This window comes from Lepidochelys kempii, chromosome 1, assembly GCF_965140265.1.
Source record: "Lepidochelys kempii isolate rLepKem1 chromosome 1, rLepKem1.hap2, whole genome shotgun sequence".
Classification (NCBI taxonomy): domain Eukaryota; kingdom Metazoa; phylum Chordata; order Testudines; family Cheloniidae; genus Lepidochelys; species Lepidochelys kempii.
The window spans coordinates 210,878,014-210,904,427 of NC_133256.1; the positions used below are offsets into that span (position 1 = coordinate 210,878,014).

At 44.9% G+C, this 26,414-nt stretch overlaps 1 protein-coding gene across 2 annotated transcripts in view; it reads right to left on the reverse strand.

Annotated features, from left to right (window-relative positions):
* The window catches only part of EPHA1 (EPH receptor A1), a 64,484-nt gene extending 38,881 nt beyond the window's left edge, over positions 1 to 25,603 (reverse strand). The window contains exons 1-2 of one of the 2 annotated variants that reach the window (XM_073312508.1): positions 25,285 to 25,603; positions 12,854 to 12,921 (exon numbers count right to left, since the gene is read on the reverse strand). In XM_073312508.1, coding sequence (XP_073168609.1) covers positions 12,854 to 12,921; positions 25,285 to 25,381 — 165 coding nt within the window. In that variant the 5' untranslated portion in view covers positions 25,382 to 25,603. Of the gene's footprint in view, positions 1 to 12,408; positions 12,456 to 12,853; positions 12,922 to 25,284 lie in introns of those variants that run through there. The other variant, XM_073312525.1, reaches the window with a different exon arrangement.
* Between the last annotated feature and the right edge of the window lie 811 nt (positions 25,604 to 26,414).

The following is a 26,414-nucleotide window of genomic DNA, read 5'->3' on the forward strand; positions in this document are numbered from 1 at the left end:
CTGGAATGGGTTACCTAGGGAGGTAGTGGAATCTCCTTCCTTAGAGGTTTTTAAGGCCCAGCTTGACAAAGCCCTGGCTGGGATGATTTAGTTGGTGTTGGTCCTGCTTTGAGCAGGGGATTGGACTAGATGACCTCCTGAGGTCTCTTCCAACCCTAATATTCTATGATTCTATGAACAGCGGCAAAGAAAATCTGACAACTCTGTCTACTGCTGAAGTTATCCTATTCACAGATTCCAAGGCCAGGAGGGACCATTGTGATAATTGAGTCTGACCTCCTGTGTAACACAGGCCAAACGACCTCACACAGTAATTCCTGCACCAAGCCATAACTTTTCACAACAGTAATGGCTGGAGTTAGCGGTACTGACTTGCTCACCGTTTTGTGACTCTGACCAGGTTCAGGTGACTGGGATGAGGTGCACACCCTTATTACCAAGTGTCAAAATGAAACTACAGTAGAACTTCAGAGTTACAAGCACCAGAGTTAAAACCTGATCGGTCAACCACACACCTAATTTGGAATTATGATTATCATACTATCTATGATTCTATGAACTGGAAGTACGCGATCAGGCAGCAGTAGAGACCCCCCACCCCAAAAAAAAGAAAAAAAAAGGCAAATACAGTACAGTACTGTGTTAAACATAAACTACTAAAAAAATAAAGGGAAAGTTTAAAAAAAGCTTTGACAAAGTAAGGAAACTGTTTCTGTGCTTGTTTCACTTATATTAAGATGGTTAAAAGCAGCATTTTTCTTCTGCACAGTAAAGTTTCAAAGCTGAATTAAGTCAAGGTTCAGTTGTAAATTTTTGAAAGAACAACCATAACGTTTTGTTCAGAGTTATGAACAACCTCCATTCCCAAGGTGTTTGCAAAGTTAGCAAAATTGGACTAAATGAAACCTCCTTCATCCTGAAAGGTAAACGGTCAGGAAACTGAAGCCGGTGGCAGCACTTCAAAGCTTTCACGGAAGTAAGTAGCACTGCAGAGAAACCAGAGGCGCTAAATCCTCCACACCACTACATGGGGCAGACCCCGAGCCACTGAAGGCCCGAGGCCTGCCATACTCTCCAGTGGGAGCACAAGGGTACTGCAAACCACCCAACAGAGCCATTGAGAAATCAGCAAGATACTGTGATCCATGCAAGAATGTCAGTTGGAGAAAATATATTTTAAACCACAAGAAACTAGCTGATAGGTGAGAGCAGAGCCTATGTAATAATGCTAAGTCATGCAAATTTGAAAATTAAGAGAAGGACTAGAGACCAAATTATTTGTGAAATAACTGATGACCAGGTCAAAATAAAGTTTTTGTGAAAAACTGACTGCGAAAAATAATAGGGTAGTTGCAGGGCTAGTGAGAAGTTGTGCTTCCCAAATGGAAGCATTAATAAGTAGCAAAACAACTGAAGTGCATTTTATTAAAGATGTATACAGAGGTATAAAGATAGAACACAAGGATAAACAGCAGAGTGTGCAGTAAATGTGGAAGCAATTGCAATACCACACACAGATATCTAGAATAAGGAATATAGTGTCAAGCATGCAATAAAAGCAAGTATTGTGCAAGTGTCACTCACAACAGACTGCAAATAAATACAGTAGCCAAATATATTCATGAACATTGACCTGGATGATGCAAGCACAGTTGAGCATCTTAATACATTTACCAAAAAAAATATCTATAAGTGTGGCATTTTATGGTAGACACTGGAGTTGAGTTGCAATGTAATCATAGCAAACATATATAAAAAAATTAGTGATTGTTCAATGCTGAAGTTGAAAATGTCATGAACACAAAAGAAGCCCATATGGCAAAATTACATTGGCATATCAATAGGCTCAGATACCACTCTGTTTAAAATAGCCGAACAAGAAGAACTGGAAGTCCCCTGTGTGCTTGGGCTGAAAAGCAGACTGAAAATGCAGCTAATCAGCAGGTATATAACTTGTCTACAGGAAGCAGAATGTGAATGAATAATAAAACACATGAGACTTCTCATCACCCTTGATCCAAAATTGATGTTAATCTATTTCTTTTAAAGAAAAAAATTACTGTAGCTTTTAAAATTGTGTTATTCTACAACACACCAAGTAGCAGGATAATAAATGTGTTGTAAATCAGTTTGCTTACTTTTAGGATTCCAGATGAATTCATAACAGATATCTTGAAGTATATCAGTTCAAGTATCCCATGCTAATCTGTACAGTTTAGTGTGCTAGGAGAAAAGTCAAGACAAATAATAAAGGAGTTGATTTAAAGAGTCCTGATGAATTCAAGGGATCTGTCTTTAGTTAGCATTGTGAGAATATCACAACAGACTTCACAATGCTTTACTGGATTCACTAGCTCAGAGACTCATAGATCCGACAAAATATTTCTAAACTCCTTGATAAAAGACAATTAACTTTGAAATAGTTATGAGCTATAGGCCCCATCTCGACAAGCCCAGAAAGTTCTGTTTTTCAATCATGTTTGCTTAAAATGGGTTCTTAACAGTCATTAAGATGCAGACTAACACACTTTCATACATTTTAGCCTGTGACTTAGACCTCGCCCAGACTAGGATTTAAGGTTTGACAGCATGCTAGCTACCACATACACCCTTTAGAAGTCTATTGTAGAGAAGGAGTACTTGTGGCACCTTGGCACCACAAGTACTCCTTTTCTTTTTGCGGATACAGACTAACACGGCTGCTACTCTGAAACCTGTCATTATTGTAGAGAAGACACTGCCCATGTAAGTTAAAGCTTAGCTTGCCCACTAAGCTTTAAACATGAGTTTTGCATGTGTTAAAGGAAACAATGTCTACACTAGATATTTTTAAATGTGTTAGTTAGCAAGTTAGCTAGCACATGCTAACATCACACCTTGAAGTCTAGACAAGGCCTTGTCAAGTACTGAGTGCTTTTCAATCACATTAAGCAACTTGACTGAAGAAAAAAAAAACCACACCTTTTTGCCCATTGTGGTCAAAACTCAATAACTGAAAAAGGTACAGTTCTGTTCCCACAGACAATCTCCTCTCTAAACCCAAGTGACCGTATCCACAAAGTAAACTGAAAATTCCTCCCAGCGAGAAATGCTTGCTGCCTCTATAGCTAAGCAGACAGATGACGACTTGAAAGCTCCAGGTTATCCACCACTGATGACGCCTTTGCAGATTGGGTGGAGGCAACAAATCGTTTCTTTGCTCCTGCATAGATGTTAGCTTTCAAACATTCTTTATGTCACAAGTCAACTTAATTTGGGCCACGGTTTCACCACAAGGTACTCTAACCATCACCGCTCCCGAGTCACTTGTGGCAGCCCATTCTCCTATCAAAATTACCTCAGAGGACAGAAGAGGGTGAGAGGTCTTTTTATGTGTCATTGTGCCAAAGACACAAAATTACGCTCCGACCAGGCCATCAAAAGAGTGGTCTGTCAGAATTCATCCTCAAAGTCATCCAAAAGCAACCTGGTTTCATTAGCTTCTGAGGTAAGATCTGTATAATAGGTTCCATCACTTCAGTGAGAGACGTGAGCCCTTGACCATGAAAGAGAGGGTAATAGCTAGTCCATGACAAGAGTATAACTCTACTCCTCTCCTCCTCTCTTATCCACATATGTCTAGCTATATACCCCAAATCAGTAACATCCAAGATGGCCAGCGGTCTTGAGCTAATCCAGAACAATCACCAGGATGGATAATCACGTCACCCAGAATAAACAGTCTCAGCAACTCCTAAAACCACTGCCAGAGGAAACTCAAATCATCTCAAGCAGAGCCTGTGAACATGTGTGGCGTGGCCAATACACCAACACTGTCCCCATCCGAACTCCAACCATATATCTTACACACAAGACAAGCACATTCACACGAATCCAGTTTGGAATGGGAGATCCTGCATTTGAGAACAGCAGTTACCACCAAATCCTCATCCTCCTTCCAGTCCTTTAGCTATTAATCAAGCTGCTTAAGCTATTCATTGTTAACCTAGCCATTTTTATTCAAGAATTTTATGAACTGATCCTGATTTGCTTGGAATATGTTATTTCCAATTTTTTGGAGGAATAGCTTTCAAACTGAATTGTTCATGAACTGTTTGTTTCAACAACATAAAAACAGCCATACTGAGTCAGACCTATGGTCCATATAGCCCAGTATCCTGTTTTCCAACAGTGGCCAATGCCAGATGCTTCAGAGAGAATGAACAAAACAGGCAGTCATCAAGTGATCCATCCCCTGTCATCCAATTCCAGCTTCTGGCAATCAGAGGCTAGGGATACCTAGAGCATGAGGTTGCATCCCTGACCATCTTGGCTAATAGTCATTGATGGACCTGTCCTACATGAACTTATTTAATTCTATTTTGAACACTGCTATGGTTTTGGCCTTCACAGCATCCTTTGGCAACAAGTTCCACAGGTTAACTGTGCGTTGTGTGAAGAATTACTTCCTTTTGCTTATTTTAAACCAGCTGCCTATTAATTTAATTGGGTGACCCCTGGTTCTTGTGTTAGGTGAAAATATAAATAACACTTCCTTATTCTCTTTCTCCACACCATTCATGACTTTATAGACCTCTGTCCTATCCCCTCTTAGTTATCTCTTTTCCAGCTGAAAAGTCCCAGTTGTGTAATCTCTGCTCATACAGAAGCTGTTCCATATCCTTAATCATTTTTTGTTGCCCTTCTCTGTATCTTTTCCAACTTTTATATATCTTTTTTAAGATGGGGTGACCAGAACTGCACACAGTATTCAAGGTATGGGCATACCATAGATGTATATAGTGGCATTATGATATTTTCTGTCTTATTTTCTACTCCTTTCTTAATGGATCCTAACATTCCGGTAGCTTTTTTGACTGCCGCTGCACATTGAGAAGATGTTTTCAGAGAACTATCCAAAATAACTCCAAGATCTCTTTCTTGAGTGGCAACAGCTAATTCACAGCCCATCATTTTGTATGTATAATCGGGATTAGGTTTTCTAATGTGCATCATTTTGCATATATCAACATTGAATTTCATCTGCCATTTTGTTGCTCATTCACCCAATTTTGTGAGATCCCTTTTTAACTCTGTTTTAAACTTAACTATCCTAAGTAATTTTGTATCATCTGAAAATTTTGCCATCTCATTGTTTATCCCTTTTTTCAGAACATTTATGAGTATGTTGAACAGTACCGGCCCCAGTACACAAACCGCTATTTACCTCTCTCCATTCTGAATATCGACCATTTATTCTTACCCTTTGTTTTCTGTCTTTTAATCAGTTACTGATCCATGAGAGGACCTTCCATGTTATTCCATGACTGCTTAATTTGCTTAAGAGCCTTTGATGAGGGACCTTTCAAAGGCTTTCTGAAAGTCCAAATACATTATATCCACTGGATCACCCTTGTCCACATGTTTGTTTATCCCCTCAAAGAAACCTAATAGATTGGTGAGACATGATTTCCTTTTACAAAAGCTATGTTGACTCTTCGCCAACAAATTATGTTAATCTATGTGTCTGATAATTCTGTTCTTTACAATAGTTATAACCAGTTTGCCTGGTACTGGAGTTAGCCTTACTGGCGTATAATTGCCAGAATTGCCTCTGGAGCCTTTTTAAAATTTGGTTTCATATTAGCTATCCTCCAGTCAAGTGATACAGAAGCTGATTTAAATGATAGGTTAGATATTACAGTTAAATGAGAAATTGCAGAACTTCTGAGTTCCTTCAGAACTATTGGGTGAATACCATCTGATCCTGGGTGACTTATTACTCTTTAATTTATCAATTTGTTCCAAAACCTTCTCTATTGACACCTCAGTCTGGGACAGTTCCTCAGATTTGATACCTAAAAAGAATGGCTGAAGTATGGGAATCTCCCTCACGTTCTCAGCCTTGAAGACTGATGCAAAGAATTCATCTAGCTTCTTCGCAACAGCCTTGTCTTCCTTGAGTGTTTCTTTAGCACCTCGATCATCCAGTGGCCCCACTGATTGATTGGCAGGCTTCTTGCTTCTGATATACTTTAAAAAAAATTATGCTGTTAGTTTGAGTCTTTGGCTAGTTGCTCTTCAGATTCTTTTTTGGCCTGCCCAATTAAACTTTTACACTTGACTTGCCAAAGTTTATGCACCATTCTATTTTCCTCAGTAGGATTTAACTTCCAATTTTTAAAGGATGCCTTTGCCCATTGTTTTTGTGTTTGTGGCAACTTTTCATCTATTCACATTACAGTTACTGAGAAATGATCAAGCAAATCCCTGCAATCTTGTTGGTAGAAAACCAATACAGGTCAGAGATCAGGGAGTTCCATAAATGAAAAGTAATCAAACAGTCATGGAGCAGTAACCATAGAATACCCTCTCTCAACAAGTCTCAGCACAATTCCCTTTCAAAATAGTCTCTCACCTCTCCTATTTCACTAGGCCTCTATTAGTACCACCAGTACAACCATGGAAGTCTTTTCAATGCACATTGCAGTTAAGTCACTATCACTCTCCGCTGTATGGTACAGGACATTTTGTAAGTAGGCAGGCTAAAAATACAGTTTGTGTTTGTTGACTGTTCTGTAAAAGTCTCCATAAAACCCATCTGGCAACCTGGATTTCTCAATGGTCTAAGAATATTTGCTGTCCAATATGCACAGATGAACCTAGTATTGCCAACCCCATCTGTTCAAGAATCATGAGATTTCAAAATACATGGGCTTTTCTCTTTGCCTGTGATTTCTGAGCCTTTGGGATACAAGTGGGTCACATTCTCAAGCATTTCTCTGCAACTGCAAGGGCTAGAAACTTTTTTAAAATGGAAGGTGAGATATTCATGCAATCTCTTGATGCAAGCAGCTGGGGCATTGGGAAACTCCCCCCCGCTCCCTCCCACCCCCCTTCCACCAAATATTGTGACATGTGGCAAAACCTACTCAAAAAATAACTTTGCCACTAACAGACAGTTTGTTCTCTCTACCCCACTTCATCTCCCAAATCCCCTTACCTAATCATTTTAACCGGCACTCCTCACTCCCTGCTGCCTGATCCTAGGCTTTTCTTTCAACAGTTGGGGCTGCACACCTCCTCTTCAGAGTCCAAGAGTCCAAAGTGGGGTTTATATTGCTACCAATCTACTGGAGTGGAACATTTGGATTCCATACTCCCCATTAGCCAACTGGGAATATTGTATTAGTCAAAGCCACATGGTGGTGGCAAGGCAGGCGGAAAGACTGAGAAGTGTTACTGGCATAACTATTTTGGTTAGAGGCGTGATTTTTTTTTAAAACAAAATAGTAATACTGGTAAAAGTCCTAGTGTGGATGCAGTTTTGCTAACTTATTCTGCTTCTTAAACTGGAATAAGTTATACTGATACAAGCACATTTATACGGATATAACTGTGATCACACTGATGGGGGGGCAGGGGATTGCACAGGAATTGTCATGCCCTGTAATTGCATTCCCAGCTCCCAAGAAACATAGAGAAGGGGCATTATTTTAGTTGCTGCAGCTACAGTACAAAGACAGGCTCTTTGGATAGGCATTGCCAAAGTTGGCTATCCAGGCTTATCCTATGCAGATGAAGATATTATCTTGGTGCCAACTAGTGAAACCCTTCCTGTGGTAATGGTATGTGGCTATGTAGCACTTCATTTTACGCATAGTGCATCTTTAAACTTTCTGAAAAATCTGCTATTTTGTATGCAGTTCAGATGCCACACATTACGGAGAAGACAAAAGACCATATCGTCTTTTCATAGAGTCTTTATTTTTGTTCTCTTATTTTGGTGAGGGGTTGGGTTCCCTTGATCTAAAACAAAAGTAATTTTATGGAGCGTACACAATTGCTTTGTTTGTACATAACAGATAAGAGCAGAAGAAAACCAAGCACTCAGTGAGACGTGTAAATGCCAGGTCAGAGTTTGTAGTGCTGGCAACTAGAAAAGTCATATTATGATTTGTAATAATAATAGATCTCAAAGCACTTTAAAAATGAGGCCAGTATCCTTATTCCCATTTTACAGATAGGGAAACTGAGGCACAGAGAGACGTGACTTGCCCAAGGTCACCCAGCAGGTCAGTAGCACAGGCAGAACTAGAACCCAGGTTTCCTGAATTCTAGTGTAAGGCTCTATCCCAGGGGTGGGCAAACTTTTTGGCCCAAGGGCCATATCAGGGTGCGAAACTGTATGGAGGGCTGGGTAGGGAAGGCTGTGCCCCCCAAACAGCCTAGTCCCAGCGCCCTACCCACCCCCACCCACTTCCCACCCACTGACTGCCCCTCTCAGAACCTCTGACCCATCCAACCCGCACCCCCGGCTCCTTGTCCCCTGACCGCCCCGACCCCTATCCACACCCCTGCCTCCTGACAGGCCCCCCAGGACTCCCATGCCCTATCCAACCCCCGCTGTTCCCCGACCCCTGACAGCCCCACCTCAGAACCTCTGCCCCATCCAACCGCCCCCTGCTCCCTGTCCTCTGACTGCCCCCCCGGGATCCCCTACCCAACCCCCTTTGCTGCCGCGCACGCCGTCGCTGCTGCCCCCTTACCATGACGCTCAGAGCTGCAGAAGCTCGCAGCCCTGCTGCCTGCACGGAGCCAGCCGCACTACCTGTACGGTGGCATAACTGCAGGGGAGGAGGGACAGCGGGGGAGGGGCCCGGGACTAGACTCCTCAGCCAGGAGCTCAAGGGCCTGGCAGGATGGTTCTGTGGGCCAGATGTGGCCTGCGGGCCATAGTTTGCCCACCTCTGCTCTATCCACTAGACGAGTGGTCACCAACCAGTCAATCACGATTGATTGGTCGATCCTAGAGGAACCAGCTGGGGCAGAGCTCTTCTTGACCTGCTGCTCACAAACCAGGAAGAATTAGTAGGGGAAGCAAAAGTGGATGGGAACCTGAGAGGCAGTGACCATGAGATGGTCGAGTTCAGGATCCTGACACAGGGAAGAAAGTAGAGCAGCAGAATACGGACGCTGGACTTCAGAAAAGCAGACTTCAACTCCCTCAGGGAACTCATGGGCAGGATCCTCTGGGAGAAAAACATGAGGGGGAAAGGAGTCCAGGAGAGCTGGATGCATTTTAAAGAATCCTTATGGAGGTTTCAGGAACAAACCATCCCGATGTGTAGAAAGAATAGTAAATATGGCAGGTGACCAGCTTGGCTTAACAATGATGCATCCGATGAAGTGAGCTGTAGCTCACGAAAGCTCATGCTCAAATAAATTGGTTAGTCTCTAAGGTGCCACAAGTACTCCTTTTCTTTTTGCGAATACAGACTAACACGGCTGTTACTCTGAAACCTGAAATGAAATCCTTGCTGATATTAAACACAAAAAAGAAGCTTGCAAGAAGTGGAAGACTGGACAAATGACCAGGGAGGACTATAAAAATATTGCTCGGGCATGCAGGAGTGAAATCAGGAAGGCCAAATGACACTTGGAGTTGCAGCTAGCAAGGGATGTGAAGGGTAACAAGAAGGGTTTCTACAGGTATGTTAGCAACAAGAAGGTGGTCAGGGAAAGTATGGGCCTCCTACTGAATGGGGGAGGCAACCTAGTGACAGAGGATGTGGAAAAAGCTATGTACTCAATGCTTTTTTTGCCTCTGTCTTCACGAACAAGGTCAGCTCCCAGACTACTGCATGGACAGCACAGCATGGGGAGGAGGTAACCAGCGCTCTATGGAAAAAGAAGTGGTTCAGGACTATTTAGAAAAGCTCGATGAGCACAAGTCCATGGGGCCGGATGCACTGCATCCAAGGGTGCTAAAGAAGTTGGCTGATGTAATTGCAGAGCCATTGGCCATTATCTTTGAAAACTCATGACGATCGAGGGAGGTCCTGGATGACTGGAAAAAGGCTAATGTAGTTCCCAGCTTTAAAAAAGGGAAGAACGAGGATCCGGGGAACTACAGACCAGTCAGCCTCACCTCAGTCCCTGGAAAAATCATGGAGCAGGTCCTCAAGGAATCCATTTTGAAGCACTTAGAGGAGTAGAAAGTGATCAGGAACAGTCAGCATGGATTCACCAAGGTCAAGTAATGCCTGACTAACCTATTTGCCTTCTCTGATGAGATAACTGGCTATGTAGATGAGGAGAAAGCAGGTGACATGTTATTCCTGGACTTTAGCAAAGCTTTTGATACGGTCTCCCACAGTATTCTTGCCAGCAAGTTAAGGGAGTTTGGGCTGGATGAATGGACTATAAGGTTGATAGAAAGCTTGCTAGATCGTCAGGCTCAACGGGTATTGATCAATGGCTCCATGTCTAGTTGGCAGCCGGTATCAAGCGGAGTGCCCCAAGGTGTCGGTCCTGGGGCTGGTTTTGTTCAATATCTTCATTAATGATCTGGAGGATGGCATAGATTGCACCCTCAGCAAGTTTGCAGATGACACTAAACTGGGAGGAATGGTAGAAACGCTGGAAGGTAGGGATAGGATTCAGAGGGCCCTAGACAAATTAAAGGATTGGGCCAAAAGAAATCTGATGTGGTTCAACAAGGACAAGTGCAGAGACCCTGCACTTAGGATGGAAGAATCCCATGCACTGCTACAGACTAGGGACCGAGCGGCTTGGCAGCAGTTCTGCAGAAAAGGACCTAGGGGTTACAGTGGACGAGAAGCTGGATATGAGTCAACAATGTGCCCTTGTTGCCAAGAAGGCTAACAGCATTTTGGGCTGTATAAGTAGGAGCATTGCCAGCAGATTGAGGGACATGATCATTCCCCTCTATTCGGCATTGGTAAGGCCTCATCTGGAGTACTGTGTCCAGTTTTGGGCCCCACACTACAAGGAGGACATAGAAAAATTGGAAGTTCAGTGAAGGGCAACAAAAATGATTCGGGGGCTGGAACACATGACTTATGAGGAGAGGCTGAGGGAACTGGGATTATTTAGTCTGCAGAAGAGAAGAATGAGGGGGGATTTGATAGCTGGTTTCAACTACCTGAAAGGGGGTTCCAAAGAGGATGGATCTAGACTGTTTTCAGTGGTAGCAGATGACAGAACCAGGAGTAATGGTCTCAAGTTGCAGTGGGGGAGGTTTAGGTTGGATATTAGGAAAAACTTTTTCACTAGGAGGGTGGTGAAGCACTTGAATGGGTTACCTAGGCAGGTGGTGGAATCTCCTTCCTTAGAGGTTTTTAAGGTCAGGCTTGACAAAGCCCTAGCCAGGATGATTTAGTTGGGGACTGGTCCTGCGTTAAGCAGGGGATTGGACTAGATGACCTCCTGAGGTCCCTTCCAACCCTGATATTTTATGATTCTATGATCTCCCAGTTGATCGCGATCTCCAGTGGCGCCGCATAGTTGCTGCTAAGGCAGACTGTCTACGCTGGCCCCACACCACTCCTGGAAGTGGCCAACACGGCCCTGTGGCCAGGGGTCTCCCTCTACGCACTGCTCCTGCCCACAAGCAGAACCACCGCAGCTCCCATTGGCTGGGAGAGCTGTGGGGACGGTGCTTGTAGAGAGGAGCAGCTCGTGGAGCCACGTGTCTTCTGCCCCTTCCCCCAGGGACCGCAGATGTGCGTTGACCCCTTCCAGGTCTCGTGTGGAGCCAGGGTAGACAGGGTCCCTGCCTTAGCCTCGCAGCGCCCACTGCCAACCAGAGGCTGCCAGAGGTAAGTGCTGCCCAGAGGGAGGCTGCACCCGAATGCCCAGCCCTGAGCGCTCTCCCGGAGCCAGATCCCCAAGCCTCACCCTGAGCCCCCTCCCAGAGCCAGCACCCCAAGCCCCCTTCTGCATCCCAACCCCCAGTCCAGAGCCCCCTCCTGGAGCCAGCACCCCATACCCCCTTCTCCACCCCAAACCCCCTGCCCCAGCCCTGACCCCCCTCCCAGAGCCAGCACCCTGTACCCTCTCCTGCACCCCAACACTCTGCCCCAGCCTGGAGCCCCCTCCTGCACCCAAACTCCCTCCTAGAGTTTGCATCCCTCACTCCCTCCTGCACCCCAACCCATGCCCCAGGCTCAGCCCAGAGTCCCACAGTGCAAAACCCTTGGCCCCCACCCAGAGCCTGCACCCCAATCCCATAACCCAGCCGGGTGAAAGTGAGTGAGGGTGGGGGACAATGAGCAACGGGGGATGGTGGGGAATGGAGTGAGGGGGCGGAGCTTTGAAGAAGGGGCGGGGCCTCAGGGAAGGCATGGGGGTAGATCCTTGGTTGCCCTTAGATTCAAAAGGTGATCTTGGGTGTAAAAAGGTTGGAGACCACTGCACTAGAACATACTGCTTCTCCATGGGGCAGTCTCTCAATTGACTGTTCACAGTCAATTAATAATCTAGTATATTCAGTTTATAACCCCTGAGAGGGAGCGAACAGAGAGTCCCACTTATTTTCAAATTGTTCCAGATTCTTCAAAATCATTAGGAAGTAGTTCTGTCGTGGGTATTTCAATGGGAGTGGGAAGCGCACACTCTACTTACAAAAAGGGACAGAGGAACTCAGGTGACAAGACAGGACATCAGTTTTATTCTTCTTCCTCCTGTATTTAGATTCAACATATGAATCCATTTGAAAGATTTCATATTTAAATACCAACTGCCAATAATCACTAAAAAGTAACAACATTATTATATTTCTTTAGTAATGGGATCCATGGCACTGAACTAACAGGGCAGGGCAGGACTTAGGGGCATTGGCAGAGCTGTGAGGGGAGCCTAGGACTGGAATAACAGGGCGGCTGCAGGGCAGGACTGAGGGGCATTGGCAGAGCTGTGTCGGGAGGCCAGGACTGAAATACTAGGGGGAGCTGCATGGCAGGACTAAGGCTAAGACTAAGAGTCCCTTTTTGGGATTAATCCTTCATTTCTCTCCATTTCTCTCCAATACTCCAGAGTTCTGCCCTTCCTTCCCCAGCATAGTACTCACCCCTGTTTCTGGAGGATCCGGAAGCCAGCCCAGTTCACTCTGTGCAGTGCTTGTGTCCAGGAGATTCACTGAAAGCCAAAAGGAAAGGATGAGAAACCCAACTATCACGGTTTTTGGAACAGGCATAGAGAGCCTTTCCATTTTGTCACTGCTTCTTAGCACTACTGCTTTTGACTTTCCCCATTCTATTCAATGTGACTGTATCCAGGTCATTCAGCAATGTCTGCAGCTCTGCCCCGCAATTCATAGCCATATCATCTCTCCCCAATTCCTTCTTCTCCAGCCAGGAAAAGAGCATCTTTCCCCTCCACTCATGCAACAGCATGGCTAGAGGGAGGATAGCAATAGATTGCAGTAACACTGCAGCTATCCAAAATTCTTTCCAATCCACAAACCTAGGCAGCAAAAAACCAAAGAGGAGCCCCCCCTAAAGCCCATCAGAGAAGGCTCCCTCTCAGTGCTCCCCCACCCCTCCTAAATGGGTAAGAGATACTGGGATGAATTAAAATGGGAATTCAATGCCCCAAAAACTGGCATGGTAATGGAACCTCTCCAAGAATCTCCCTTCAGAACAGGAATAGCAAAGCCAACAGGGGGATGAAAAGAGATAAGTGCTGAGGTGACTGAACAAATTACCACCAGAAAAGGTCAATTTGTGTTGCCTCAGGGAACTAGCCAGGGCTGGGGAAGGGAGAGCAAGGAGGGTCATGGGAAGGTGCTGTGTAAAGAGACCACATGAAGAGTGTAACCTCCACTGTATCAGTCACAGCAACCAGGAGCCTTTAGCAGCTAGTTCATGGATGTATCATCTCCCCTACATATGGAAAAACAATGAGGAGTCCTTGTGGCACCGTAGAGACTAATAACTTTATTTGGGCATAAGCTTTCATGGGCTAAAACCCACTTCATCAGAAGCATGGAGTGGAAAATATAGTAGGTAGGTATAAATACACAGCACATGAAAAGATGGGAGTTGCCTTACCAAGTGGGGGGACAGTGCTAACAAGTCAGTTCAATTAAGGTGGAAGTGGCCTATTCTCAACAGTAGGCCACCTTAATTGAATAGGCAGGAGGGTTTCAGTCAGCTATGTTTTAGTATCAACTGTCCACAACCACCCAGTTTCTCTCTCCTCTCCCTCTGTATTTCTGTGGGGAGGTGTTTTAACTCAAAGATCTCCTCCATGTGCAGGGATGGGAATAAGAAAGAAATTTACAAGCCTTATCTCAGCATTCACCTTCCCCCATATCCCAATATCTCCCTCACTAACCTTCCATCTCCCATCCCTCATACCCACGCTGTTCAACTCATCTCTCTCCTTTGACTTTTGTAACCCATGACCTCCACCTTTCATCCCTTCCCCTTTCAAATGCACTGCCTCAACTGCTTCATGCAGTAGCTAACTCAGCAAGCGTGCAAGGGCTGCAGAATGCAGTATTGCCACTTCTCATGGTTTTCTCATGAGTCTCAAGCTGTTTGGTGTTTTTCTTAGTGTCTTGACTCCTGGAAAGCATGTGATTAGGTGAGAATCCTGCTTTCAGTTTAGTTTCCAACCTTCATGGTTGCTGTGAAAAAAATGAAAATGTGATCTGTGTGCACCCTAAAGTCTTGGGATCTAGAAGTAGGGCTGGCTCCAGCATTTTTGCTGCCCCAAGCGGCAAAAAAACCACAACTTGCCGCTGAACGGGGAGGCGGAATCCTGCCCGCCGAACACGGAGGCAGAGTGACGGTGTGCCCGCCGAATTGCCGCCGGTGAACAAAGAAGAATTGCGTTCCCCGCCACCAAATTGCCGTCAAGAGCGAAACGTGCTGTGACGGAGTGGCCACCGAATTCCTGCCGCCTCCGAGGGCGGATTGCCGCCCCAGAGCCCGACATCCTGCCACCCCTTTACATTTGCTGCCCCAGGCACCTGCTTGGTTCGCTGGTGCCTGGAGCCGGCCCTGTCTAGAAGCCAGCCTCATGATTTTTTGAGGTTTGGCTCACGATTTTTGAATGCTTTTGTAGTTGGCAATCCTGAGGCCAGGCCTACACTATAAAGCAGGGGGTCTCAAACTGGGGGTCGGGACCCCTCAGGCGGTCACAGGTTATTACAGGATCATGAGCTGTCAGCCTCCACCCCAAACCCCGCTTTGCCTCCAGCATTTATAGTGGTGTTAAATATATTAAAAAGTGTTTTTAATTTATAAGGGGGGGGGTCACACTCAGAGGCTTCCTATCTGAAAGGGGTCACCAGTGCAAAAGTTTGAGAACCACTGCTATAAAGCTTTGCCGGCTCTGTTGGCCAAGGTATGAAGAGGAGTGTTCCCTGATCAACAGAGCTGTGCTGACAAAAGTCCCTAGTGTAGATACAGTTATACCAGCAGAACTGCACTCTTCCATGTGCGGATCTTAAACATAAAAAAGAAGCTTACAAGAAGTGGAAGGTTGGACATATGACCAGGGAAGAGTATAAAAATATTGCTCGGGCATGTAGGAATGATATCAGGAGGGCCAAATCGCACCTGGAGCTGCAGCTAGCGAGAGATGTTAAGAGTAACAAGAAGGGTTTCTTCAGGTATGTTGGCAACAAGAAGAAAGCCAAGGAAAGTGTGGGCCCCTTACTGAATGAGGGAGGCAACCTAGTGACAGAGGATGTGGAAAAAGCTAATGTACTCAATGCTTTTTTTGCCTCTGTTTTCACTAACAAGGTCAGCTTCCAGACTGCTGCGCTGGGCATCACAAAATGGGGAAGAGATGGCCAGCCCTCTGTGGAGAAAGAGGTGGTTAGGGACTATTTAGAAAAGCTGGACATGCACAAGTCCATGGGGCCGGACGAGTTGCATCCGAGAGTGCTGAAGGAATTGGCAGCTGTGATTGCAGAGCCATTGGCCATTATCTTTGAAAACTCGTGGAGAACGGGGGAAGTCCCGGATGACTGGAAAAAGGCTAATGTAGTGCCAATCTTTAAAAAAGGGAAGAAGGAGGATCCTGGGAACTACAGGCCAGTCAGCCTCACTTCAGTCCCTGGAAAAATCATGGAGCAGGTCCTCAAAGAATCAATCCTGAAGCACTTGCATGAGAGGAAAGTGATCAGGAACAGCCAGCATGGATTCACCAAGGGAAGGTCATGCCTGACTAATCTAATCGCCTTTTATGATGAGATTACTGGTTCTGTGGATGAAGGGAAAGCAGTGGATGTATTGTTTCTTGACTTTAGCAAAGCTTTTGACACGGTCTCCCACAGTATTCTTGTCAGCAAGTTAAGGAAGTATGGGCTGGATGAATGCACTATAAGGTGGGTAGAAAGCTGGCTAGATTGTCGGGCTCAACGGGTAGTGATCAATGGCTCCATGTCTAGTTGGCAGCCGGTATCAAGTGGAGTGCCCCAAGGGTCGGTCCTGGGGCCGGTTTTGTTCAATATCTTCATAAATGATCTGGAGGATGGTGTGGATTACACCCTCAGCAAATTTGCGGATGATACTAAACTGGGAGGAGTGGTAGATACGCTGGAGGGGAGGGATAGGATACAGAAGGACCTAGACAAATTGGAGGATTGGGCCAAAAGAAATCTGATGAGGTTCAATAAGGATAAGTGCAGGGTCCTGCACTTAGGATGGAAGAATCCAATGCACCGCTACAGACTAGGGACCGAATGGCTAGGCAGCAGTTCTGCGGAAAAGGACCTAGGGGTTACAGTGGACGAGAAGCTGGATATGAGTCAGCAGTGTGCCCTTGTTGCCAAGAAGGCCAATGGCATTTTGGGATGTATAAGTAGGGGCATAGCGAGCAGATCGAGGGATGTGATCATTCCCCTCTATTTGACATTGGTGAGGCCTCATCTGGAGTACTGTGTCCAGTTTTGGGCCCCACACTACAAGAAGGATGTGGATAAATTGGAGAGAGTCCAGTGAAGGGCAACAAAAATGATTAGGGGGTCTAGAACACATGACTTATGAGGAGAGGCTGAGGGAGCTGGGATTGTTTAGCCTGCAGAAGAGAAGAATGAGGGGGGATTTGATAGCTGCTTTCAACTACCTGAAAGGAGGTTTCAAAGAGGATGGATCTAGACTGTTCTCAATGGTAGCAGATGACAGAACGAGGAGTAATGATCTCAAGTTGCAGTGGGGGAGTTTAGATTGGATATTAGGAAAAACTTTTTCACTAAGAGGGTGGTGAAGCACTTGAATGGGTTACCTAGGGAGGTGGTAGAATCTCCTTCCTTAGAGGTTTTTAAGGTCAGGCTTGACAAAGCCCTGGCTGGGATGATTTAACTGGGAATTGGTCCTGCTTCAAGCAGGGGGTTGGACTAGATGACCTTCAGGGGTCCCTTCCAACCCTGATATTCTATGATTCTATGTATTGCTTGTTTTTAGGCTTGGAAGGATTAGATTTTTATTGGTCAGTGTTAGTAACAATTCACACAAACTGATAAAAAATATTTCTATTGATAATTAAAATGTGCAGTTAGGCAAAGTAAGAAAAATGCTGCTTGAGAACTTTACTAGAGTTTGATTTAAGAATATTTACTTTTTATATTTTGCCATGTGATGTTGACAATTTGTGTTTTAGCAATTATAAAGCTTTAACTTTCTGAATCTCAACATCTACTGTCATTAAATAATTATTGTCTGACCTCCCCCCCTAATTTTCTACTACTGTGAAAATTTAAATTGACAAGCATTGAAAAACTGCTTAAAAATAAACATTGCTATTATCCATCAAAATGATCAAAAAATAAAACCCAAATCCTGCTAAGTCTACTGGTTTGTCTTGGGGTGTGGGTTGTGTCCAGGAATAAACTATACCAGCAAAGAGTAGTTTTGCTGGTATAAGCTGCATCCTCACTAAGAGCACTTTGCTGGTATAATATTCCAGGTCAGCTATACCAGAAAAGGACTCCTAGTGTAAACCTGGCCTGAGAATTACAGTTTTGCAGCACATAGAAAAAACCCTGAAGATGCCCTGTTGAATTCCACTAGCTTTGCTCTGAGGGCCATATCCAACTGGACTGGGAAAGAACTGGGGGTGATAAAGAGCCATTTAAATAGCTGGAACCTCTCTCTTGCTTCCCCTGACTAGTTCTGTAGCTGGCAGGCAACACTGATCAAGGAGCAACAGTCTCAAGTTGCAGTGGGGGAGGCCTAGGTTGCATATTAGAAAAAACTTTTTCATCGTATTTTCCCCAGGAATTGAAATGGGGGGAGGGGGTGTTTGAATTTACGAAAGGGGGGTGGTGTCAGGGCCGATGAGAGGTGAGACTGTGAGGGTGAAGGCAGGCTGTATGTCACCACAGTAAAAAACTGAAAAATGTTTCATGAACATTTTATTTAGATTTAACTCATATTTTAAAATCATCACACAAATTAAAGTTGGCTACTCAAGCCTTCTATGAAGCACTACATCTACATCCTTCTTGGTTTCTTGTTATAATTTTGCACAACTCTGTTAATGAACTTCTTGAATGAAATGTATTCATCTTTGGTGGCTTCTCGTGTGTCCGGTACTTCCATTCCTTCAAGTGATATGTTCATTAGTTCATTCACATGATCAGGCAGAAGGCGACTTCTTTCAGAACACAAAATTCTATTCAATGATGAAAAAGAACGCTCAACTGTGGCTGTTGTGACTGGGAGTAGCAAAAGATGAATTCCCACTTCTTTCAGCCCAGGAAACATAACACAAAGATTGGGTTGAGCCACTAGTGATGATAAAGAAGAATCTGAAGTCAAATCTTCATTCATTCGTCATATGATATTCCACTCTGTGTTCAAATTCTCTATTCTGTCCTGAGCAAATGGCAGCCCCATTGCTGGTAGCGCCTCACTCCACTCAACTGTCAGTGTTTTATAGGACAGGGATCTGTAAAAGCTACGTAGAAGTTGAGCAGAATCTAGAAGTCGCTGTTGTAGATTTTTAAGAATCAAGTCTGTGTACTTGTTCAGTTGTCTTAACAAACACTACTTGTCCTCTTCACTTAAGGATTCAATATAAATGCCTTCATTCGTCAACTTCTGGACTGAAGTCTTTGCTTCTTCCAGTACTTTTTCAATGGATAGCTCTCTGATTGATCCAAATGTAGCTTCTATTGCTGAACAAAGATCTACTACTGTTGTAGCAGATGCCTGGATGGCATTGTTTAATAACCCAAGTGGTTTTAACAGTAGACTTACTTACTGTTCTTCACTTTTTCAACTGTTGAGTCTTTCACCACATGCTTCTAGCCAGTCAGTTGAGTTTCTTGCAGAAAGATAGTGAGCATTTGCTGGTCTTGTTCGGAACCAGTGTTCAACTTCAGGATGAACAAGTCACAATGCACTTAACATTGGCCTCCAGTTTGCAGTGTGTGGTATCTCTTGCTTAAATAGAAAGTATGATACCACAGCCACGTTTGTTCGCATGAACTGTGTTGTGTCTTCAGCATTCTTAACAGCCTCATTAAGTACTTCTAAAATTGGCTTTGAAAGTGGACTTTTAAGGCTTTCTGCATGTTGATGCACTCCAGAGGCATGGTGTTTTGCAGCCTTTTCACATAGTTTGTCAGCATTGGCTTTGCTGATCGGTCTAACAAACCAAGCTCCTCCACTTTTACCAGTTGTAACACTGGAAAGCTTTCCTTCTTCATAAGCTTTTTTGCAAGAGGTGCATCAGTAGCCATCTTTTATAACTTCAATAAATGGGAACACTTTGACCGACAAAGACTGGGAACTGCCTTTAGGTTTTGGAGACACTGTTTCTTCAGTAGGTAGCTGTATTTGTGCTGCTCAGAGGTAGATACACCACTTGAACCTTCAGATGACATGTTGATGTATTCTTGGTTCTTGATGTGTTCTTCACATTGGTTGGTTTTTGAGGCCTTTGGGTGGAAACATTGTTGCATTGTTTTTTTTCCTTTTCATTTTCACTTTGACCTGCAACATATAAAAGAGATATGAATAAATTAAATGTTTTGTTAGGATAATGCAAATTTAACATAAGGATAATGCAAATTACACCAAAACACATAACAGTTCTAGATTTCTAAAACAAATATACATTTCTTTTTTAAAAAATATTTAATTTAAATTGACTTTTGAAAAGTAAGCCATCATGGGGTAAGAGGGAAGGTCCTCTCATGGATCAGTAACTGGTTAAAAGATGGGAAACAAAGGGTAGGAATAAATGTTCAGTTTTCAGAATGGAGAGAGATAAATAGTGGTATCCCTGAGGGGTCAGTACGGGGACCATTACTGTTCAACATATTCATAAATGATCTGCAAAAAGAGGTAAACAGTGAGGTGGCAAAATTTACAGATGGTACAAAACTACTCAAAATAGTTAAGTCCAAAGCAGACTGTGAAGAGTTACAAAGGGATCTCACCAAATTGGGTGACTGGGCAACAAAATGGCAGATTAAATTCAATGGTGATAAATGCAAAGCAATACACATTGGAAAACATAATCTCAACTATACATACAAAATGATGGGGGTCTAAATTAGCTGTTAACACTCAAGAAAGAGATGTTGGAGTCATTGTGGATGGTTCTCTGAAAGTATCTACTCAATGTGCAGGGGCAGTCAAAAAAGCAAACAGAATGTTGGGAATCATTAAGAAAGGGATAGATAATAAGACAGAAAATATCATATTGCCTCTATATACATCCATGGTACACCACATCTTGAATACTGTGTGCAGATCTGGTCACCCCATCCCAAAAAAGATATATTGGAATTGGAAAAGGTACAGAGATGGGCAACTAAAATGATTGGGGTATGAAAAAGGAGGAGAGATTAAAATGACTGGGAATTTTTATCTTAGAAAAGAGATGACTAAGGGGGGATATGATAGAGGCTTAAAAATCTTGACTGGTGTGAAGAAAGTGAATAAGGAAATGTTATTTAATCCTTCACATAACACAAGAACTAGCAGTCACCCAATGAAATTAATAGGCAACAGGTTTAAAAAAACAAAACAAAAGGAAGTACTTCTTCACACAACATAAAGTCAACCCATGGAACTCTTTGCCAGGGGATGCTGTGAAGACCAAAACTATAACAGGATTAAAAAAAGAACCAGATATGTTCATGAAGGTTAGGTCCATCAGTGGCTATTAGCCAGGATGGGGAGGGATGCCACACCATGCTCTGAGCATCCCTAGCTTGTTTACCAGAAGCTGGGAATGGGCAACAGGGGATGGATCACTTGATGATTACCTGTTCCGTTCATTCCCTCTGAAGCACCTGGCCTTGACCACTGTCAGAAGACAGGATACTGGGCTATATGGACCACTGGTCTGACCGAGTATGGCCATTCTTATGTAAAAATTAATTATAATAATAAGAATGTTTAGTACAGAAACTCCCCAACATAATGACCTCTCAAGATAGCAGCGATGTGAGATAACAACCTTGGCAAATAATGCACTTTAAAAATCTTGGCCTGCTAGGAAACATATTTATATAAGTTTCCATTCCCAGTCACAGATCTAGCATTCTGGAGCAAAGTCACTAAAATATAGTCCAATAAACAAATGTCTATTTAACGTGCCCCTCACTTTTCCCTCCACCACACCCCACTCACTGGTGTTGTCCTTGGTCAGTGGAGACTCAGAGTTCAGAGGTGCTTTCACATAAGTTCACCTCCCAGGTGGGGGGCAAGAAGGCACCTTGCTTGTTCTTCCAGCTGCTCACTGTTCACTCTGGTCACTGCTGTTCATTGTGCTACCGTTCACTCCATCGCTCTGTTGCCAATGGCCCTGTGCCGTCACCTTCTGCTGCCACTGTGACCCTGCAAGTTGGTCTCTTGTGATTTCAGCTGAGCTCTCAGTGGGGGAACCTTGCTGCTAGTGCAGGCAGGGCTGTCTCTTCCACAGAAACACTGTCCCACAGCAGGTCTAAGCACTTAGACCTGATTATCAATGCTTTCAGCTGTAGTGCTGACTTAACAAAACAAAAGACTATATCTATGGAGCCTAATCAGATCTGTCTGTAAACACTGGAGAGGGGCAGGTCAAATAGTACTTGTTTCTAAGGCAGACCATCAAGCAAAATACCTGTTCCCACCCTCTCTCTTGATGCCCCCAATCAGCACAGGTTAAGTACAGTTCTACTGCCCTTTACTCATACAATAAGAATAACAACATTTCACACCCCCCCCACATTCAAGTGGTTTGTAACCCAACCCCAGCCAAAATCACTTGGGCAACACAACTCTGTCTGCTGTATATCTAGGTAGATTAGGTGTGAATGTAAATACAATCTGGTCCTGAAGCCTTTCCCCCCATCCCCCAGCTCATCACTACCTGTCAGGGAGAGTTCAATTAGACTTTGCTTACAAATCATAATTTGAAATTATTAGATTGGCCAACATCACCGAAATGAATGCATTGACATTGTCATAAAAACAACAGCTGTATAAGGAAGTTAGTCTATGTTCATACTTTTCAAATCTATTATACTTTTTCAGATAAACATATTTTATCATACACTTTATATGCTTTTAAAGTGCGTATTAATGTTTCCATTTCAATTCAAATTCCCAAACAATCACTAAACTGGCAACACTGCATGTAACTAGTTCACAAAACTAGGATGGGAGGGTGAGGGATGTATGGGAAATTCAGGTGTGGTGTAGGGAAATCCCTGCTTTTTCACTAGGAGGTTGGTGAAGCACTGGAATGGATCACCAAGGGAGGTGGTGGAATCTGCATCCCTAGAGGTTTTTAAGGCCTGGCTTGACAAAGCCCTGGCTTTCACAGCTTGACAGAGCCCTGGCTGGGATGATTTAGTTGGTGTGCTCTTGTTTTGAGCAGGGGATTGGACTAGACAACCTCCTGAGGTCTCTTCCAACCCTAATCTTCTATGATTCTACACCCAGCAGAGTATAAAGTGCAGGAGAGAGCATGCAAGAGACCTGTGGAATGAGGAAGCAGGGCATGGCCCAGGATCAGAGATTCGGTCATGAATCTTTGCAGCCCTCCCTTCTTCTTCCCTTCTCCACTGTATTCTCTCTGGGACTTTTGAGGAGATAACACTTCCACAGTACTTGTAGTCCCAAATCCTATTTGCACGAGGTGCTCCTCACTCCAGTCACTTCCTAGAGGACACAGTATCTATTCCACACTAGTAAGGGGCAGGATAAAGTGAGGGAGAAGAGATCTGAGAGGGACAGGCAGTTTTTATAATGGTAGGGAGAGGAGACAAATACTATAGTCAACAAGAGAGATTTAAGAGCTTTCTAGGCAAGGACAGGACCCAGCTGTGCAGAAGCTCATGCTGCCTTGGAGTACCATCTGGTAGTACAGGATTGCTGCTGTGAGTTGTGGTGGGAACACATATATGCACAGCCTGTCCCCATGGACAGTGCACCGGCAAGGCAGGTCTCCAGATGGGTCACACCCACAAGGCTCACAATTTGGAAGCTGCATGGAGGTGGAGGGAAGGTAGTGTTGAGCCACTGACCTGCAAAGTTTAGATATTGTGGGACAGAGGGCACACTGGTGGGGTAGAGAGCTTGGCTGCCCATCCCCTGGCATGTGCAAGGCTCACTGATATGTGACATATAGTGAGGGAGGGAATCTCTCCAAGAGAAATAAAGGTCCCATCCATATTGGGACCCAAACAGAGTCAGGGGATATGATCAGTGGGGATGAGTCCTATTAGGGCCTGTCTACCCTTTGGGCTGGGGGCACAATCCCCAGCGCAAGGAGATATACTTGCACTGGCTCTGACTGAACTAGTGTGCTAAAAATAAAATGTAGCAGCCGTGGCTGGCATCAGGGGCTAGCTGACCCAAGTACCTATCCATCAAAGACTCTAGGCATAGACTGTAGCCACAGTGGAGAGATCAGCTAGCCACCCTGAGTCCATGGTATGAACTGGTATGTACTCAGGGAGGCTAGCCCCTCCTGCTGCTGTGGCCTCACTCTATTTTTAGAGCTCTAGTTTGATCAGAAATGGCAGGGGTATGTCTCCTCAAGCTGCGAATTACACCCCTAGCTGAAAGCATCTCAGGGCATGTCTACACATGTTCTAGGGGCTGGACTTGAGGAAGGGATCACAGCCACAACCAAAACAAAACAATCTGAGGCAGGTGAGCTGTTAGTGAACGGGGCATGGCAGATGTATTTGAAGAAGTTATCCAGTCCCCAAAATGTTATCACCAACTATTCTTCCAATAGACAAGTCTGTTCCTGGAGTTCACTTGGAGCCCAAATTAGGTTCTAACCCAATCTGATCCTCTCTGCAACAGATGCGGCCAAACCTGTCTAGAAACTTATTTATCCGGAACCCTATTTGAAGTGTGTCTGAGAATGACATCCAGTATAAAGCCCAGAGCAGGGCCAGAGAGAGAGAGAGAGGCCCATACCCTAATCTGCACAGAGGTGGACAGCTCTTCTAGTTGAGTGCTAGGGGAAGAGCAACTCCAGTAGGAGGGGAGAACACTGAAGCCGTTCGTACAAATGTGCAGAGAAAGGTGACAGACAGGTGGCGTAAAGGAGGGTCAGACAATTTCACAAGTTCACTTTAACCTCTCAGAAAGGTAGAGAATCATTCCTCCCACTCCCTGTTCTACACAGGTTCTGAATCCCTCACAAGCACCACACTGTCTAGGAATATCTATCACTACATCTGGCAAAAGGGGCTAAGTGGGAGAGGAGGGAGAAGGAGCTTAGCAGGAAAGGGAAGTGGAGCAGAGGCAGGCCAAGAGGTGGAAAGGAAAGACAAATGGGAGGGGGGAGGACAGGGATCAAGGGGAAGGCAAAGGGCAGGGTAGATAAGTTGTGCAGGGTAGATGAACCGTACAGGTCCCTCGCCCTGCCACAAGGAAGTGGAAGGGGAGACCAGTACTGATGGGTTTTCTAATGCAGAAATCTCCACAAGAGCTACAAATCAAGCAAAAAATGTTATTGCTGAAAGTGTTAACTCCCCTCAGTCCCCAGAGAGATTCTTCAGGGAGAGGGGGAGGGGATTTATTTATTTGGTTTGTGTTTGAACTTGTAACCCCAGAGCTTGTGTTAAATGCAAAAGGAGAAAAATCCCTTCTGGACCTACAAATGCTTTAAGGTGTTATGCTTAAAACTGACTGGGGGGAGGGAAGGTGCAGTTCCCTGAAGTTGCAGCAACACGCCTGCTTCCCCACACACCTGGAGGAGTGTGAAAATAATTTACAGAGTCACAAAGAAAAGTAAGGAGTGAGGCATTAGTTTCCTGAGCAAACCCCACCTGTCAGTCTCCCCACAGCCCTCCACACACACAATTCCCTGTCTTAATTTTACAACTTCCTCCCTCCCTATTCCGGTGCCCCTTTGAGGAAGGCCAGTCCAGCCCCCCACCGAGGAGGCTCTCCTTCCCAGGCCTCCCAAGGAACATTCCGTTCCCACCCCTCTCTCAGCCAAGCTGCAGGGGTTCCTGTTGCTGGAGGAAGAGCCCTGCCCAGCTCCCGGGGGATGGGGGAGGCCAGGCACTATCCTTACCTTCTTTCCCAGGTATCTCAGGAGGCAGGAAAGCACAAAGCAGGAGAAAGAGCCCAGTGGAGAGGCCTGTCCTGCTGCCAGGGGATCGCATCTCCATAGTCCCCGGGGAGAAAGCCCTGCTCCCCCCTGCCCCTTGCACCCTGAGTCTCTGCTTCCTTGGCTTAGGCCCTGGACACTTGGCACTTGCTCCCTGTGCGTGAAGTATTCCCGGAGCCTCCTGACGGGAGCGCACACATTGCAAAATCTGCCTGCCAGGCCCGGAGTTAAGATGAAAGACCAAAGCGAGGGGTGGAGAAGCCAGTTCTCTCTCTACCCACTTGCTGCTTTACCTGCTCTTTAAAGGGGCTGGTTACAGACTTCCCATCTGGCAGGCAAATAAATCCACCTTAAAGGCAGCCAGCCACCTATTGCCGGGATCGTCCCAACACCCGACCTTTGCTCCAAAGCTGTGCATGGTTCCCGGATGCCACCTTCTGGGCTAGCGTTGCTACAGCCCCCATCCGGGGTTAAAGCCATGCGTCCTGCAGTCTGAAAGTTGTTCCAGCTGCTTCTTGGTGACCTCTGTGAAAGGGCCTTAGCTGGTCCGTGTATTCCATTCCTTGACAGAGCACTAAGTAGAAAAGACAGTGCCACTTTTGTTTGGTTTTAGTGTGTCCTATGGGAGAGACTGGGACTGGAACAGTTAAATGAGGAGATACATCAGAGGATGACATTGAAACCTTTGAGTGCCTGGAGTGTTTCTAAACACACAAATCACTAATATTATGCAAAACTCTCCTGCCTCTCCCCTTACAGCTGAGCCCCAGAGAATGTCATAGAATATCAGTGTTGGAAGGGACCTCAGGAGGTCACCTCAAGGATTAAACTCACAACCCTGGGTTTAGCAGGCCAATGCTCAAACCACTGAGCTATCCCTCCCACAATGTCTGAGCTTCATCATTAGTGCTAACTGTCTATACACATGCTTTTATCTTTGTAAGTCCCAGGTTCAGGCCCTGGCGTCGGCCAAGATGGCAACTGTTGTACATGGATGGAATGTGGTACCGACAAAAGCAGCAGATGGGGCTGGTTTCTCAGAAAGAAAGGCCTAAAAGCAGGAGGGGATAGCAACAAACTTGTCAGATACGCTG